This window comes from Sciurus vulgaris (assembly GCF_902686455.1).
Source record: "Sciurus vulgaris genome assembly, chromosome: 2".
Lineage (NCBI taxonomy): Eukaryota > Metazoa > Chordata > Mammalia > Rodentia > Sciuridae > Sciurus > Sciurus vulgaris.
The window spans coordinates 41303642-41320521 of record NC_136462.1 but is presented as its reverse complement, the minus strand read 5'-3'; the positions used below and the strand labels follow the sequence as shown (position 1 = coordinate 41320521).

At 37.0% G+C, this 16880-nt stretch overlaps 1 protein-coding gene across 7 annotated transcripts in view; it reads left to right on the top strand.

Annotated features, from left to right (window-relative positions):
- Positions 1 to 16880, top strand: part of SYT16 (synaptotagmin 16) — a 253687-nt gene that overhangs the window by 111991 nt on the left and 124816 nt on the right. For 2 of the 7 annotated variants that reach the window (XM_079125826.1, XM_079125824.1), the window contains exons 1-4: positions 4760 to 4834; positions 5048 to 5227; positions 8889 to 8972; positions 13110 to 13175. Coding sequence is in view for 2 of the 7 variants with exons in the window: in XM_079125827.1 (XP_078981953.1) it covers positions 4919 to 4952; positions 5048 to 5227 (214 nt within the window). In the remaining 5 variants the exon portion in view is untranslated. Of the gene's footprint in view, positions 1 to 4759; positions 4953 to 5047; positions 5228 to 8888; positions 8973 to 12385; positions 12487 to 13109; positions 13176 to 16880 lie in introns of those variants that run through there. The other 5 variants (XM_079125821.1, XM_079125822.1, XM_079125823.1 and 2 more) reach the window with 5 other exon arrangements.

Below are 16880 nucleotides of genomic sequence, written 5' to 3'. Positions count from 1 at the left end.
TTAGAAAAATTAGTTTTGTCAATTTAAAAAGTTATTTTCTATTCCCTATAACATTAATTTCTTGTCTAATATTCCCTTTTTGTTAGTTTTGAGTTTATTTGTTTTTTTTTTCTTTTTTTTCATGTGTAAAGTTAGGTTCTTTATTTGAGATATTTTTCATTTTTAAGGTAATCATTTATTACTATAAACTTCTCTCAGTACTGCCTTTTCTGCATTCGATAAATTTGTGTGTTGTGTTTTTATCTGTAAGTATTTTCTAATTTCTTTTATGATTTATTCTTTGACCTAAGTTTTTGATTGTGTTATTTAATTGTCATATGCTTGTGAATTTACCATTTTTCTATTGTTGATTTCCTGTTTCATTTCATTGTGAACAGAAGAGATACTCTTCAGTTTTATTAAGACTTATTTTGTGACTTACTATATAATGTATGTTGGAGAATTGTCTGTGCACACTTAAAATGAATGGGTATTCTGCTTCTGTTGGAATGTTTTGTATATATCTGTTAGGTCCATTTGGCCTCTAGTGTTCAGTTCTGCCATTTCCTTATTGATTTTCTGTCCAGATGATCTACCCATTATGGAGAGTGGGATATTATAATTGTAAAGTTGCCTTGTTTTTCACTTCAGATTTGTCAATGTTTACTTCCTATTTTAGGTGCTTTGATAGATATTGGGCACATGAATATATTTATAATTGTTATATATTCCAGTTGAATTGACTCCATTATCATTATGTAATGCCCTTCTTTTTCTTTTGTGACAGTTTTGACTTAATCTATTTTTTCTGGTATGAGTATAGTCACCCTGTTCTCCTTTGATTATGATTTATATGGGATATCTTTATCTACCCCTTTCACTTTCAGCCTGGATGTGTCCTTTAATCTAAGGTGAATCTTTTGAGTATAGTTAGGTCTTTGTTGTTGTTCTTTTCTCAATTCAGTCATTATCAGTATACCTTCCAGGATTTCTGTTTTGTTCTTTTTTAATGATGTCTATTTCTTTATTGTACTTCTCATTTTGTTCCTATATTGTTTCCCTAATTTTATTGTGTATTTGTGTTATATTGTAGAATACTGAACTTCTTTGAACAATTATTTTGAATTCTTTGTCAAACAGTTCATGGATCTCCATTTCTTTCAGTTTAGATTATGGAACTTTGTAATTTCCTTTCATTTTGTGTTTGCCTGATTCTTTGTGATCCTGGTAGTCTTGCACTGATGTATGTACATTTCAAGGAGAACTCACCTCTGTTCTGCATAGATGTGTTAATTTCTGTAGATAAATATTTTTTTACCTGCGGAATCCCTGGACTGACTGAATTTTCTTGGAACAACAGTCAAGTGGGGCAGAGTTGGGTCATGGAGGTGCTTCTGGTTCTGCATTTGATTCTATAGTTGACAGTCATGTTATTGGGGGTATGGGTGCGTGTAGCTCCTGCCAGGCCCCTGGACACATGGAACTTCCTTTAGAATAGTGGACACCCAGGTCTGGGACCAAGTCTACATGGGGACTGAGCCACCTCTGGGTCTGGAGCCAGGTCTGCATGATGGATTACTATTGGGCATAGACCTGCCTTTCAAAGTGGTCTGTTAGTTTTGGTCTCTACTAGGGTGTCATGACCTACTACCTGGGTCCCAAAGTTCCCAGATAGGCACTTGTCAATCCATGATTGCCAAATTATTGTTTCTATGAAGAGGATGAGAGTTAAAGACATCCTATTCTGCTATCTTACTGTTGTGACTCTATATTTTTGTTCTTGAATAACACTCCATTATATGGACTTTGTTTATCCATTTATCAGTTGTTTCATATCTGAGATAGTTCCATTTTGGCTATTACAAATAACACTGTTATGAACATTCATGTGTGTATTTTTGTGTGAACATATATTTTCAGTCCTCTTTGCATACCAAGGAGTGGTATTGCTGGAATATATTTGGAATTTTAAATATTTCTTAGCAGGGCAGTTTGTGTATAACCTTGGTTAAGCAATTCTTATAAGTCTGGGGTTGCTGCCATCTTCTGACCCATCTCTGTGATACACTGCTCATTTATTTTGAAAATATGTGAACTAACTTATAGTTTGAAATAGCTTATGGAAAGCAGTTCCTCATGCACCTCTTCAGACTTCCTACTATGTATCCAGGAACCCATAGAAAAAGGTAAAATTAATATAGATTATGGAATGAACATGATCCATTGATGTAACAAAACTTACCAAATTAAGCTTTCTCTCTGATTTAGCTTTATTTGTATTTATTTCTAAAGCACCCCACCACCCAACCTGAACCGAGGGAGAAACGTTATCTTTATGATTGTCTGCTATTGACTGATACATACATAGCTTATAATATTGAGTACAATGTAGGGTTTAAGAGCACACTTTGACTGACTTAGTTGTGTGAAAATACTTGGGGTATGTTTTAATAAGACCTAGAAGATTATGGAGAAAGGAAATGAAGAAAAAAAAGTACCTAACTGAAGAAATATGAACCCAGTTTAAGATAGAAACAAGCAGTTAAAACAGAAGAAATTATCAAAGATAAAATTTGAAGAAAACTTTCACAAGCAAAGCTATGAATATGTTGGCAAAATCTAGATTCCAGGAAAAATCAATGAAAACCCACCGAAAGACACATTGTTATAAAACGTTTGTCATGAAGTAAAAGGTTCTAGAAGTGTACAAACTGAAAATTAATGTAACCCATACATTAACAAAAAGTAAGCTACAGAATTACACTCATTATGATACTTCAGCCCATTTCCCCCCATCATCCCAGATGGGGAATGCATAAAAACTTATAGTATATAAATAGTAAAATATTAAAATTATATAAATATATGTGAGCTCTAAATTATGATGCCAACCTATTTTAATGCACCTGTGTAGATTTTTATTGCATATTTTCTTTCATATGTGGAAACTATAAGATGACCTGAAAGTGCAAGAGGGAATATTAGGGAAGGAGAGTGGGAAGATAGGGAGGTAAAAGAGACTAATAGGGAGGATAGGTTTGATCAAAGTATAATATATGCATGTAAGGAAATGCCACATTCAGACCCATTCATTTATATAATTAATATCAGTCAATTTTTCATGTCAAAAAATATGGAATAATTTTGAACAACATTGGACCATTTCCACCAATTGTTTTCTTGTATTTTGGGAGATTATGTTGAACAACCATTTCATGTCGTCTTCATGTGGGCTTTGTGAATATTTTCATATTAAGTTCATTAATATCAGCATGTGACATTGTATCTAAATTATTGATGAAAGTAGTTTAGAAAAAAATTGTTAAAAAAAGCCAAAATGTTAAGAGTGATGAGTAGTAAGATTTAGCATGATCTTTTTAAAATCATTTTCCGATATTTAAAAATATTCTGCTATATGAATGAATTATATATTTTTGAATTACTTATTTTTTCTTTAACATCTTTTAAAGTACTTAAATGTTTTATTAAATAGAAATATTTTTAAGCCAACAAAAGGGTAAAGTCATGAAAGTCATTTCAGACAGTGTTCTATTTGTCAAGTGATTGAAATATATGGAAGAGTAGAAGGAATTGCAAAATATCTTACTGATGGTTGTCTTTGTCTTTTTCTATACTTTGCAGATCTTTGCCACAGAGATTACATTCTGTGTGTTACCTCATTTAAACTTTGTTGTAGCTATATTTTTTCCACCTTTTTTAGTTTGGGAAACTGAAGCACAGAGAGGTTAACTAATTTCACCAAGGCCACACAGAGTTTGATTTCAACTCAGCCACTGGGACTGCTGAATCCATCCCTGTAGCTTCTGCTACCTTGTACTGCCTTTTGGGGTGACAGCAAAATCAATATGTATATACTTTCTTTTTCGTGGTAGATGTTGATTTTGGTAGGAAATACTGTTACCATTTTGCACACTGTGAAAACATTCTCTTGCCTGCTCTTTAGAAAATTTATTCTTACATGCCCACTAGATTGATTCATTGATGTAGTATCATTTATTTTATCATTTACCTTTTCATGGGGTTGGGTAGGTGTTTGATTCATCTTTCTTTATCTGGATGTCAAGGTGAGGTAAATATTATACCTTCATATTATCAAGACTTCATGTTATTAAACTATATATTACATCTGCCCAAGGATTAAAGCTGCTCTGAGAAGATTAATTTTTGTAGGCTTTTCTATCTGCCTTGCTCCCATGAATCACTCTTATTGACTCTCATTCTGTAATTGATCTGTACGAGCTAATTTTTGGATCTCTTCACGTAATGCTATCTCAGCTCAGATGCCACTTAACTAGGAGTCTCCCCTGTCCCGAACCAGCTCTGGTCTCCTGTTCCATGTGCTCATAGCTGAACTAAATAGCTGGACTCTTTAAGGTGCACTGGGTGGTTGCTTCAAGCTTTTTTGATGATGAGGAGGAGGACAAGAAAGAGGAGAAAATGAAATTTCACCTTCCCAAATCCTAAAACATTAACCGTCAAAAACTATAATTCTAATTTCTTAGGTGGATGGCATAACTAGTTTTCCTTTTATCATTAATCATCATCATCATATTGCATAATGGGATTTGCAAAAACGTGTTCAGGAAACAACTTTCCTCTAGTTGCTAATATTGACAGAAGTGTCCATCTGAAAGTTTGTCTCAAGTTGATTGTTTTGTGAGCTTTGGGCTGCTGGACTTTTCAGAGACTTGTGTGTACAGCGTCTGTCAACTATTTCCAGCTCATTCCATTTGACTGGTTTCACTCTTAAAGTCTGCGGGTTTGTTCGAATAATAGACCGATGGTCAGTGCAAGAAGAGTCGTGCTCCAGGTAGAAGAAACCGTCCATGCAAAGGTGTGGCGCTCTGTCATCTGAGAATCCAGCCTAGCAGGACCAACGGCACCAGTCCTTTCCCTCTCCCTGTGCGCAGTCTTGGGGATGTCTAGAGTATTTGTCACTCTGTTTAATAAAAGTAAAGATTCTGAGTGGCTTTGATCATTGGCTAGGATGACAAGTTGGGTGGACTGAATTGTGACGATACCCTTTTCCTTTGCATTCTCTTGCCAGTCACTCGTGAGGCCATTGGTTTCTTGTCTGCAGTTGGGGTCTTCATTGTTCTTCTGGCTGTCCTCTTCCTCTTCATCAACAAGAAGCTTCAGTTCGAAACCATAGGAGGTCTCCCATGCCTGGAGCAACGAGGGAAAAGAAAGCACTCCAAAGACAGGACCGGAGTCCACACGGGGCTGGGTAAGCCTTCTTCTTCTTCTTTTTTTTTCTTGTCATTTTGTAGTTTATTTGAGAAATAATTGTGCAATTCTGTTACAGAGGGAAGTGGATAATAATATATAATGGGGGTGGGGGTTGGGGGTGAGAGAGGAATGGAGGGACTTTAGATCACATAGAGGGAAATGAGAGGGAGGAGGGGTGGGGGTATGAAAGATGGTGGACTGAGACACACACCATTACCCTAAGTGCATGTATGATCACACAAATGGTGTGAATCTACATCATGCGCAACCATAGAAATGAAAAGATGTACCCCATTTGTGTACAATGAATCAAAATGCAGTCTGTAAAAATTTTAAAAAATGTTATTTTATTGATAAGTGACTAGGATGAACAGAAATGTAGGAGAGCACCAAACTTACAATAACTACTTTGGGAGCAGTTTGTTTTTTTGGCTGTTTGTTAGGAGGGCAAGAGAAAAGCCTTATTCTTTATATTCTCCTGAGCAGGGGCAACTTGCTGTGGCTTGGGTCAGGGAAGAGTTGTCACTGTTTCTAGGATGGGCCCCCCTAAGAACTCACAGAAGTTTGATTAGATACACAATGAACGGACATTACTAAAGGATACTCTCTCTTTATGAAAGAGTGGATGGGAGAAGGCTGACCACCACTTCCTGTCTTCCTACCTCTTTATTACATCCATGTTAAGTTTCCCTCTGATGCTTATAGAAATGAGTGTATTTTGATTGATGATATAAAGATATCAGAGCTGTATTTTAGCCTCATTATTTTGAAACAGTGCTGACATTTGACTTCTGAGTTATCTTTGAGACTTATAGTACCCAGGACCACTTGCAGAATAACAGTCACTTTTACAAAGGAAGTTTTTTACTCTAATTCCACCAAGTATACTCTACCATTATTTACTCACTGCCTTCAATCTGATGAAGGAAAAAAAAAGTCACATCAGGATATAATTGACTTCTTGATCCTAAAGGACACATTCTACTTTCCTGTGCTCAGGTGTAGAACTTGGTGATACAGGATGTTATCACAGTGGTGGCTGTTGACACACGGAAGGTAGACACTGAAGGGCAGTACTTCTGTCCTACAGGTGACATTGCCCTTTCCTAGCAGGCTGACTCTCGCCCTCCTCTTTCATACCCCACAGGTATGTATGGGGCATGATGGAGCCAGGCAAGGTGCAACCTTGCCTTCTCCTTTAAGTGGGGCCAAGTTCTTAAGGAGAACATCTTCTGTTCCTCCTGCCTCCTGCTTGTGTTTTAAGTGAGCCTGGACCAAGTAGAACATTTGATAAGGCAGCTTTTATAGACAGTTTAGACTTTTCACCTTGTTGTAAAAAAAGCACATTATTTAGGAATAAAAATATATTAGTTGTCTGTTGCTTTATTACAAATGACCCCAAAACTTGATAGCCTAGCAACCCAGACATTTCTTTCCCTATTTTTGAAGTTCAGGAATTTTGTTGGATGGTTCTAGATCAGAGTCTCTCCTGGGGCTGTAGTTAGTGTCAGCTGAGGACTGAAGTGTGGCTGGTAGAATCACTTCCAGGATGACAAAAGACCTCAGTTCCTGTCCCCATGGACTCTCACAGGGCTACTTGAATTCTTCGTGACATGGCAGCTGGCTTTCCCCTAGTGAGAGAGCCTTGGAGAGCAAGGAGGAGCCACTGTTCCTCCTATGACCTTGTCTGGTCTGTCACTTCTTTTACACTCTTTGCTTTTGCTGAATATAGCCCATTCTTAAGGGAGGAGGGACTAGGTTCCACTTTTTGAGGGGAAAGGTGTCAAAGAATATATAAACTTTTTTTCCAATATATTTTTTTGTATTATAATTAAACATGATGATGGGATTTGCTATTACATATTTTTACATGCACATGCTATATAACAACATAAATTGATCAATAGTGTTTATGTGAACATATTGTAAAATTGCTACAGGAGATAATAATGGGGAAGGGTGTAAATTGCATATTTGGCAATTGATTGGGTATTGTCGCTCTTGTCTTAGTTTTTGAAGTCCACTTAGGACATCTGACTCATCTTCTAAGAATAAAATGGAGTATTTTACAGAGTTTGTCATGTAAAATCAGGGACTTATGAATAGTTTAGCCACTACTGTCCCACCTGGATTATAGGTAAGCTGAATGAGTAGACTTCTTGCTTGGTGACGGGGTGGTAAGAAGATAGGAATTTAGTGATTCTGTTTTCCTCGCCTCAGAGCTAATTGTCAGACATTATGTGACTTTGGCCAATTATGGAACCATTCTGAACTTCAGTTTCTTCATCTGTATACTGGGATTATCAATACATCTCTGGAAGTGTTGATCTAATTAATTGAATTGATTTTGTAAAATTTCTAGCACAATGCCTCTGGTAGAAGTCCTAGTAGAACTTTAACCATAACATTAAATAAGTAATGACTTATAGGAATGACTTTACACACTTAATTCATTGTATTCATTATTTAAATTGGGAGATTAAAGTTGGTGATTTCTCCTTTGCAAACTATAATGAGTACAAAGGACTAAGGTTAGAGCTGTTTAAAATATTTCCTTTTTTTCTTGTATGACATGTTATTTGAATGTTTTAGAGACAATTATAAATTATACTTGCAAATAAGTTGAGGTTTAAAGACAATGTTGAAACAATAACAATAAAGCATGAGGAAGAAGCTGTTAGCTCAAAAACACAGAAAACTACACGACTGCAATTCAGTGGGGTCTTGTGAAGAGAGTTTTAAAAATAGTTTATTCGTTAGACTCTCTAAATCTTCATGTCTAAAGCAAACACCTTCATTTTGACATTTCTCTTTGTAAAGGTTTAATTGTCATTGATCAAGAGTCTTTGAAAAACATGCTTCTATTCCAGAATTTATCTAACCTTTGATATTCACCTTAATTATCATCCTCAGAACACTGATTTCTCGGTGAAGTTGGGATGTTCTTAACATATTTTGACAAATGTTGAGGATGGAAGGCAGGCAGCTCGGTGTGGTGGAGAGGAGTGTGGTGCAGACAGTCAGAGCTGAGCTTTGCCACTAATTGGCCATGATATTTTGGGAAACTCACTTCACCTCTCTGGGTCTTAAGTCCTCATTTGCAAATTGATGAGTCTGGACTAGGTTTCTCCCAATTTTCATTCTGTGACTCTGTTTGGTTCCTAAGGTTTCCATAGCAACTCTTCTCTTGCTTTCAGTCTGTGAATGGAAGAGCCCTAATAAAAATGATTAAAAATCAACTAGACCACTCTACTCTTAGATTGAACCATATAAAATTGCCATTTTTATAGATCAAACAATTGACTAAATATTAGTAGCCGAATTAATCATTATTATCTATATGAGGTACTGAGATATAACTTTTTTTTTTTTTTTGCTTTTCTGGTAATATCAGAGAGGCAAGAGTAACTATTTTCTGAACCTATGTGCAAAAATAACTTGAAAAAAATACTTTACTTTAGACTGTATATTTTTCAAAGCTCAAAGATTTTTACATATTCTATCTGGAATTAGGTAAGGTGAGAAATCAGATGAAATGGTGTCTTTCCAATAACACAGGTAATAATACTGGTAACTGACAAGTATCATTTATGTAGCACTTAATATTGTCATGTACCTGGTAAGTCTTTTACATGCATTACTTGATTTCTTTATTTAAGGTGCTGTGGTGTTCATTGGTAGTGTTTGCTTTGGGGAAAGGATGGATTCCACTTGGAACAAAGAAACATTTGTTCAACTTTGAGGTAGGAAGTTGATTACAAATGAAACTTCCATAGTGAGATACCTTTTAAAGAAGTGTCAGAGAGAGAGAGAGATTTTTGTTTGTTTTCCCTAAATCTATCTTTCTTTCTTTCTCTCTCTCTCTCTCTCTCTCTCTCTCTTTCTTTCGTGCTGGGGATTGAACTTAGGGCCTTATGCATACAAAGCAAGCACTCTATCCACTGAGCTACATCCCCAGCCCAATCTTTTTTTATTTGTCAGAGTAAAGAGCTTCACTTAAGAGGCACAATGCAGAAAAGATAAAGGATGTGATATGAGACAGTTCCTTTCAAAGCGGAGAGGGAAGAAGAAAAATCTACTTCTGGAAAGGTCAGAGGATAACTTGGAAAGACAACAGGGAAAGATTCAGCAGAGGCCCGAGACATTTCCTGGACTAGACTCTGAGAAGAGTGGCAGATGTGGAACCCCATCAGAGCAGCTATAAAAAGAACAGAAGCCAACATGGTCTGAGAAAGAGTCAGAAAGCAGAGGTCCCTGTGTGCTTCCCATTTGGAACTGAGACAGGAGATTGCCTCACAGGTATACATGTGGGCCTGAGGTAGCTGCAGTGGTGTAGAACATAATTGTGGGGTTGAAGAAGACTTCTCTTCTGCGATTCTTGTGAGTAGTTCATGCAAACAAATGTTTCAGAAGTTTCTGCATGTACATAGGGAAGATACTGGTGAACAAGAGTCAATGTTTTTGCTGGGGAGCTGTTGCATCTCAGCTTGGGATGTGATGGGTCTATGATAGAGGTAGGGGAGTGAATGACTCTTTTTCCTGGAGTCAGGGCTGGCTTTACAGGCATCCAACCGGTGTAGTGGCATGAAGCTCCACACTTAGAAGGGCTCTGCCTAATGCCATGCTATTTCTGTCTTAAAATTCTAATACTTTTGAGGGCCCTGCATTTTCCTTTTGCTCTGAGTCTTACCGATTATATAGTCTGTGCTACCTAGATGAACATTTCACAGGGAATGCTGTAAGGGCATTCTTTTGGAGGTTAGCAGGAGCCAGCAGGAAGAAACGGCACATCATGTTAAATAAGCTTACACCTTTGCCTGGATATTCTTGGTTTAAGGGAACATAGCAGTAGGAGTGGAAGTCCCAAAAACTAATGATTTATCCAAAATTGTTGACTAAATTATTTTGAGTGGGGGTGCTTGTCATATTTTTGTTTCTGTGACCAAAACATCTGACAAGAGCAACTTTGAGGAGGAAAAGTTTATTTTGGCTCATGGTTCAGTGGTTCCATCCATGTTCTGCTGGCCCATTGCTCTTGGCCCCATGGTGAGGCAGAACATCATGGCAGAAGGGCTGATGGAGGAAAGCTGCTCAGATCATGGCAGCCAGGGAGGAGAGAGAGAAAGAGGGGAGGGATATCTAATTAGTTCATTCAAATCATCAATCCATCAAATGAATTAATCCACTGATTAGGTTACAGCTCTGATAATCTAATCACTTTGCCTGTGAACATTCTGAGCTTTGGGGGGGGCACCTGTATTCAAACCGTAACAGTGGGCAAGTTACTATTTAGCTTCTCACCACTGAGAATTGGAAGGGGGCTTCAGAGACAGATGAGAACACCAAGAGTAAATAGGGAGACAGCTTTTGTACATTTCAGCAAGCTGGATCTCAGCTGGTGCTCAGCAGTAAGGCTGTGCCAGCTGGATCCCAGAAGTTAGGTTGGTAAAACATGACAGTTTCTCCCTTCCTGTTGCTAGAAAGGCCCAGCTGATAGGCCCCACACCAAGAACACCCCACCTTCTTACCTGCAACTGAATGATTACCTGCTGGTCTGGCAGAAGCCTCTGACCTGCATCAGCACTTCCTCTGCTTGGACCATAATGACTGTTACTGTTAAATATTTTTTAATTTCATCTCTGCATTTAGGTTAGAGTACACTCAAGTACAACTTTCCTGATACAATTCAGTTAGGTAGGTACTATCAGTATCTTTGTTTTATAGGTGAAGAAACTGAGGTGTAGGAAGATGAATTTTTTTCCCAAGATATTAACTGACAAAACTCAGACTCAAAAACGTGTAACCCTAGATGTCAGGATCTAAATGCCCTATTTTTCTGCTCACCTAATCTTCCAAATTCAATCCATTACTTCATGGTTTTAAAAAGAAGAGGAACTTCTGGGATGACAAAAATTTGGAAAGGTGGGTTTGGTGGATGTATTGATTTCCTGTGGCTGCCATTACCAATTACCACAGACTTGGTGTTTTAACATAAATTTATTCTTGAACCATTATGGTGACCCCAAGTCTGAAGCTGAGGTGTCAACAGGGCCATCCGTTTTTGGATGATCTAGGGAAGAATCTGTTCCTTGTCCCTCTCTCCTAGCTTCTGATGCTGCCAATCATCCTTGGCGTGTATTGTCTTATGGTTGTAACACTTTGTCTTACGGTTGTAACACTCCAGTCTCTACTTCCGTCTTCCTATTACCTTATCCTGCTTGTTTCTGTCCTCTATCATTTGTCACTCTGATAATCCAGAAGATCTTCTCACCTCAGATCCTTAACTATATCTGCAAAGATCCTTTTTTCAAATAGAATAACATGTATGCGATCTAGGGATTAGGAAATGGACATGTCTTTTGAGGGGCTACCATTCAGCCCACTGTAGTAGGGAGGGGAGGATGGAAACATTGCTTGGGAGTAGTTTTCAGTCAGGCAACACTATGAGAGTTGATGAAGAATTAGATGGAATATTCTCTTTTCTCCAAGTGCAGTTAGAATGATTCTTACAAAGATGTAACAAAAGCTTGTCAGACAAGCTTTATGACAGAGTATAATCAGCAGTCAACTCTGAGCTCTCTTGAACTATACAGGATCTCAATACCAAGAAGCTTTTAAAAACTATTAATGTCTAACTAAAAATTGAAACAGAATGGGGATTTAAAGTGTGGATAAACTTACAGCTTAAGGAAACATGCCTGGTGATTTAAAGGTAGGTCGGGGTGGAATACCTGGATGGAAAGGGGTATGTGCATCATTAAGTTCCCCTTTCAAGTCAGGAAAGCGAGTGCTTAAGCAGACTATGAACACTGGCCAGTCCACCTTTGCTCTTGCCCATAGTTATCCATTTAGGGGTTTCCACTAAGTTGCCTCTCACCAAGTTCAATTCCATGTTGGTCAGCAAGTAAAGTGTTTCCTTCAAGATGTTATTGCCTCCCACTACCGTATATGTTCATGCCTCTACTTCCATGTGCAGTTCACTTCTGCAGAGATTATAAATAAGTTATTTAGAAAAAGTGTTGACATTATACAATTATTCAAATTATAGCCAACTTTAATTTATATTAAAGATTCTGAGAGTTCTGCAAGGTTCTTTTGTGTGTGTGTGAATTTTGCCAAAACAGGAATCTGACTGTCCCATCTATGTATCTTCCAGTGATATCTTAATGATTTTGACAACTCTTCACTTTTCAATGCCCAAATAAGCAAAAGCAATGACAACTTTTATAAAATGGTACAAGTCAGGATCTAAAACAGGTATGAAAATAAAAATATATTGTGTAGTGACTAACATACATGGATAGTTTTATTTTTTTTTTCTAAAATATTTTGGTTCCTTTCAAATGGAGGACATGTAGCTCCTCTTACAAATGTAAATAACCGTCTTCAGCTTCCTTATACTTCATATATATGTGTATAACTGATCAATTACATATAGGCAGAGAGATCATTTCAAAGGATCATATAAAAGCAGTACAAGCCATACTCTTCTTTACTGGGAGACTTTGCTTGCCTTCTCTAACATTTTATTTTCTTTCACCTGTACTCAGTATCTACATTTCTTCACTGTCAGCCTGGTGCAGTGGCTTCCTTTTGGGATGCACTACTCAGATGAATTGTAAATGAATCAAATATGTTATCATAAAAAAGACTCAATGTTTGTTCTCTTTTTTTCTATAAATGCACTGAGATTAATTTTTTTAACAAACTTTAAGATTGCACAATGATTTATTTTAGACTCATGAATTTGACAATTTTTATAATGCTGAGATCTATTTCTTCCACCCCAACTTTGTGTTTTTTGGTTTTTTTTTATGAAATGCATGGAATTGCCCCTTTGTATTTCTTGTGTCACCCTTTTCCACTGTGGCAAATGCAAGACAAGACCCAACGTGAAGAGTGGTACCTGGAATGAGAAGCACATTGTTCGAAATCTCAGTTGCAAGGTATTTTCTCTTCTGATTTTAATACCTTAATTTACAAAGGATACACATTCTCTGAGTTGTATTTGACTGAATTCTTTGTAATTGCTGTTTTTGTACATTGGAAGTTTCACATTGTTCAACCTAATAAATGAAATGAAAAATGAAAAACTGAGAACTGTTTGATCATCAGGATAAGTTTTGGTATATCATTGTTGTGTTCAGTGACTGGTTTGGGGGGACTTGATTAAAACACAAATAATTGAGAATTGATTTTGGTCTTATTCCATTATTTTAGAAATACCTATAGGCATGCAATTAGATGTGCCTTTCATAGTATGACTGATTGAACACTGTTTCTCTCGTGGGAGCAAATTCCAGAGGCCCACGTTGATGGGTTACTGCTTTGAGAGTATCTTTATCCATTCATCATCACTTATTGGGATTCTTTGTCATGTCACACCCTGTGCTAATGCTGGAATTAAAATGGTGGAAAAGAGAGATAGAGTCCCTTGTCTCTTGGAAATTCTTTTGATGAAGACAGGCCAAAACAAAGCTAAAAATAAAGAGGCAAATAAACAAAATAATTACAGATTGTTACGAATGCTATAGATTGTTACAAATGAAATAGATGCAGTGGAACACTGCTCATTCTTGGGTAGGATAACTGACTGAACTTTGTCGTGATAATAGGGAACTATATTAGTGAAAGTTTTCCATTACAGAACTAATGTCATGTGATTGTGTGTGTGTGTGTAGGATGGGGAAAGAGGAAGGGAGAGGCATCAGAGACTGATGGAGTGATTGATTTTAAGGACTTAGCTCATATGATTATAGAACCTGACAAATCCAAAACCTACACGGTGGGCTGGCAGTCTGGAGATTCAGGGAGGAACTGACATTGCAGTTGAAGTCAGAAGGCTATCTGCTGCAGAATTCCTTCTGGCTTGGAGGTCAGTCTTGCTTCTGTTAAGGCCTTCAACTGATTGGGTAGGGTCCATCCACATCATAGAGAACATTCTGCTTTTCACAAGATGTTAAATGTTCTAAATGTTAATCTCATTGACCAAACAAAACAAAACAAAACAAAACAAAACAAAACAAAACAAAACAAAAAACACCCTCACAGAAACATCCTGAATAATCTTTGAACAATATCTGGGCACTGAGACTCAGCCAGGTTGACATGTTCAATTAACCATCGTAGAAGCTACCTTCTGCGCTTATGTTCTTATTTCCTGCAGTGTATGATGGCAGGGAGGCAGGGGAAAGATCTTCACTTAAAAATAAAATCATCTTTTATTATGGAAATGTTCAAGTATACAAGAAAGCGGGGGAAAGAATAGTATAATGAACCCATGTGCTCATCATCCACTTTCAACAATTATTAACAAAGATGATTCATTTCTAATTATACCTTATTGTTTCCATTTCCTTTTTCTTTGCTCAGGAGGTAACATTCCCTTAAAATCTCCATCTTTACTATTTGTTTTCTTGCAACTTAGACTGCAGGTGATAGTTCCCTGGTAGGGAATTTGACACAGCATGTGAACTTGTTATCCAGTCATCTAGTTGCTGGAGATGGAGATATTTGATTAGAGGTTGGGAGGAAACAGAAAGTCACCCAACAGGTTTGGTCACACTTAGAGTTGGGATGTGAGCAGTTCTGCTTTCTTAGTTATTTACTTAAGTGTGCATGGTGAGTTACCTTAGAAACAGACTCTTGTGGCATTTGAGCTTTTTCTGTGATGTAGAATATTAATAATAGCAAATCGGAAGCTCTTTATAAGTATGAATTGCTGTGGAAATGTTTAATATCTAAGTGTGAGAACTCCCTAAACAGCCATCACTATTTCAAAGACTGCAGAAGATTCCCTTCATGATTTTCTACTTTATCAATGATTGTGTAACATATGGGTATCTGACATATGTAGTTCTATACCTTATTCTTAGCAGAAACTCTGGAGCCTTTCTGTGTTGGAAATGGTCACAGCATGGGATTTTATGACTGAGAGTTCTAGACAGTCCTTAGTAAACCTTGGTGCCCACATAGACGCTACTCAGTAAATGTTTATAGCTTGGTTGATTGACGCTCTTATGTCAGTCCTGCAGCACAAATCCCTAGGATGATCTGGGAGGTCTTAAGCACACATCCTTTTGCTGGAAATAGCTTAACCATCTTCCCTACTTTGTGGGCAGTTTTGAGGGTTTTTTGATGTGATAGAGATGAAAGATTATCAATGAGGAAATTTCTTGTGAGTTGAAAGCTCGTGTGTTTGCACATGTAGAAGTGTATCACCATTAACAACATTTGTTTTCACTGTATCTCTTCCAGAGAAATCTCTCCCCAGGATACATCCTATCTGTAGGAGACTGTAGGTGGTATTGTTTACATTACCATAAGATATTGGGTTTTTGTGTGTGTGTGTGTTTTTTTTTTTTAATCTGTAAGACAGCAATACTCATTACATTTTAAAGACACACAGCCTTAAACCTAAAATAAAAAAAAAAAAATTAGCTATGGGTATGTGGAAAGAAAAAGGAGTTACTGTTTGAAATAGAGTTAGTAGCACAGATTGCTGTTCCTGCATTAAAGTGAGCGTCCGAGTTTATATGCTCAACTAGCTATTTGAGTAATCAGTTTTAAACTAGTTATTGGAGTAATAGGTTTAAATCTTCATCACTTTTCTTAGCCTGACAGATTAAAGTAAAAGAAAGAGCGTGTTATGTCTATGGCTATACATTTCTTTGAAAATATTTAGATTCCTCCAAAACCCTCTTAAGGAGCCAATGCCTTGTTCATACCAGGTCTCATAATAATGGCAAGCTTATGTATTCTAGGCCTTATGGTTGAGGTTTGACGACAAGATGGCAGGTATTATTTGAAGTACATGAATTTAGGAATTCCAAAAACATTTTGAACCTTACCTTCTTATAGTTTCTTTACTCTGTATTTTGTAAGCAGTTCTTAATACTTAGGAACAACTAATGTAAGCTTTGTGGAATATTACTATCTGCTTCAAAACCACTTACAGTCTTTTGTTCTTCCCCAGCAGCATTTACAACAGAGGGTTCATTTATAATTGTCATTCCACAAAAGTACAGACCATTTGATGAGATAGAGGGTGATGGAGGAAGCCTGTTTTGAGAGTATTAACCCTTTGAATGCTTCCTTTTTAAGTCACCATGAAGCAAAATTCAAATCTCATCCTTACGAGACAGATTACACAAGGTCTGGTGAGGATCTCAGTGCCTTAACTTTTTAGCAGAAAGCTTTTTTAAAAGTTGGTCTTTGATCTTATCAAATCCTTCCATCACCCTAAACAAGGAATGCTTGTTAAAGCTGTTCCTGGTAGCTCATCCTCTGATAGAAAGATGTCCATATCCTTTTAAATTTTTATTTTTCCTGTAGTTTGGCTTTGTAGTCAAAGCCCTAACTGGTATTAGTTTTAGGAATATTTTAGGGCAATAATTCTATTTAGAATTTTCACAGAGAAGCTAAAACTAACCAAAATATGTGCCCTGTGTGGGACCTTGTTTTGAAGAGGAAGTCAGTGTGAAACACTGTTTTCATACCTCTTGAAGGAATTTTCCTTCTAATAGTTGCTCTATGGTAGGACCTGAACTTATACTAGAAATCTTTTTGGAATGAAATATTAGTCGTTTGCTGGTAGAATCTCATTCATTATGAGTGATGGTAATAAATTCTAGTTGAACATAAACTGAACT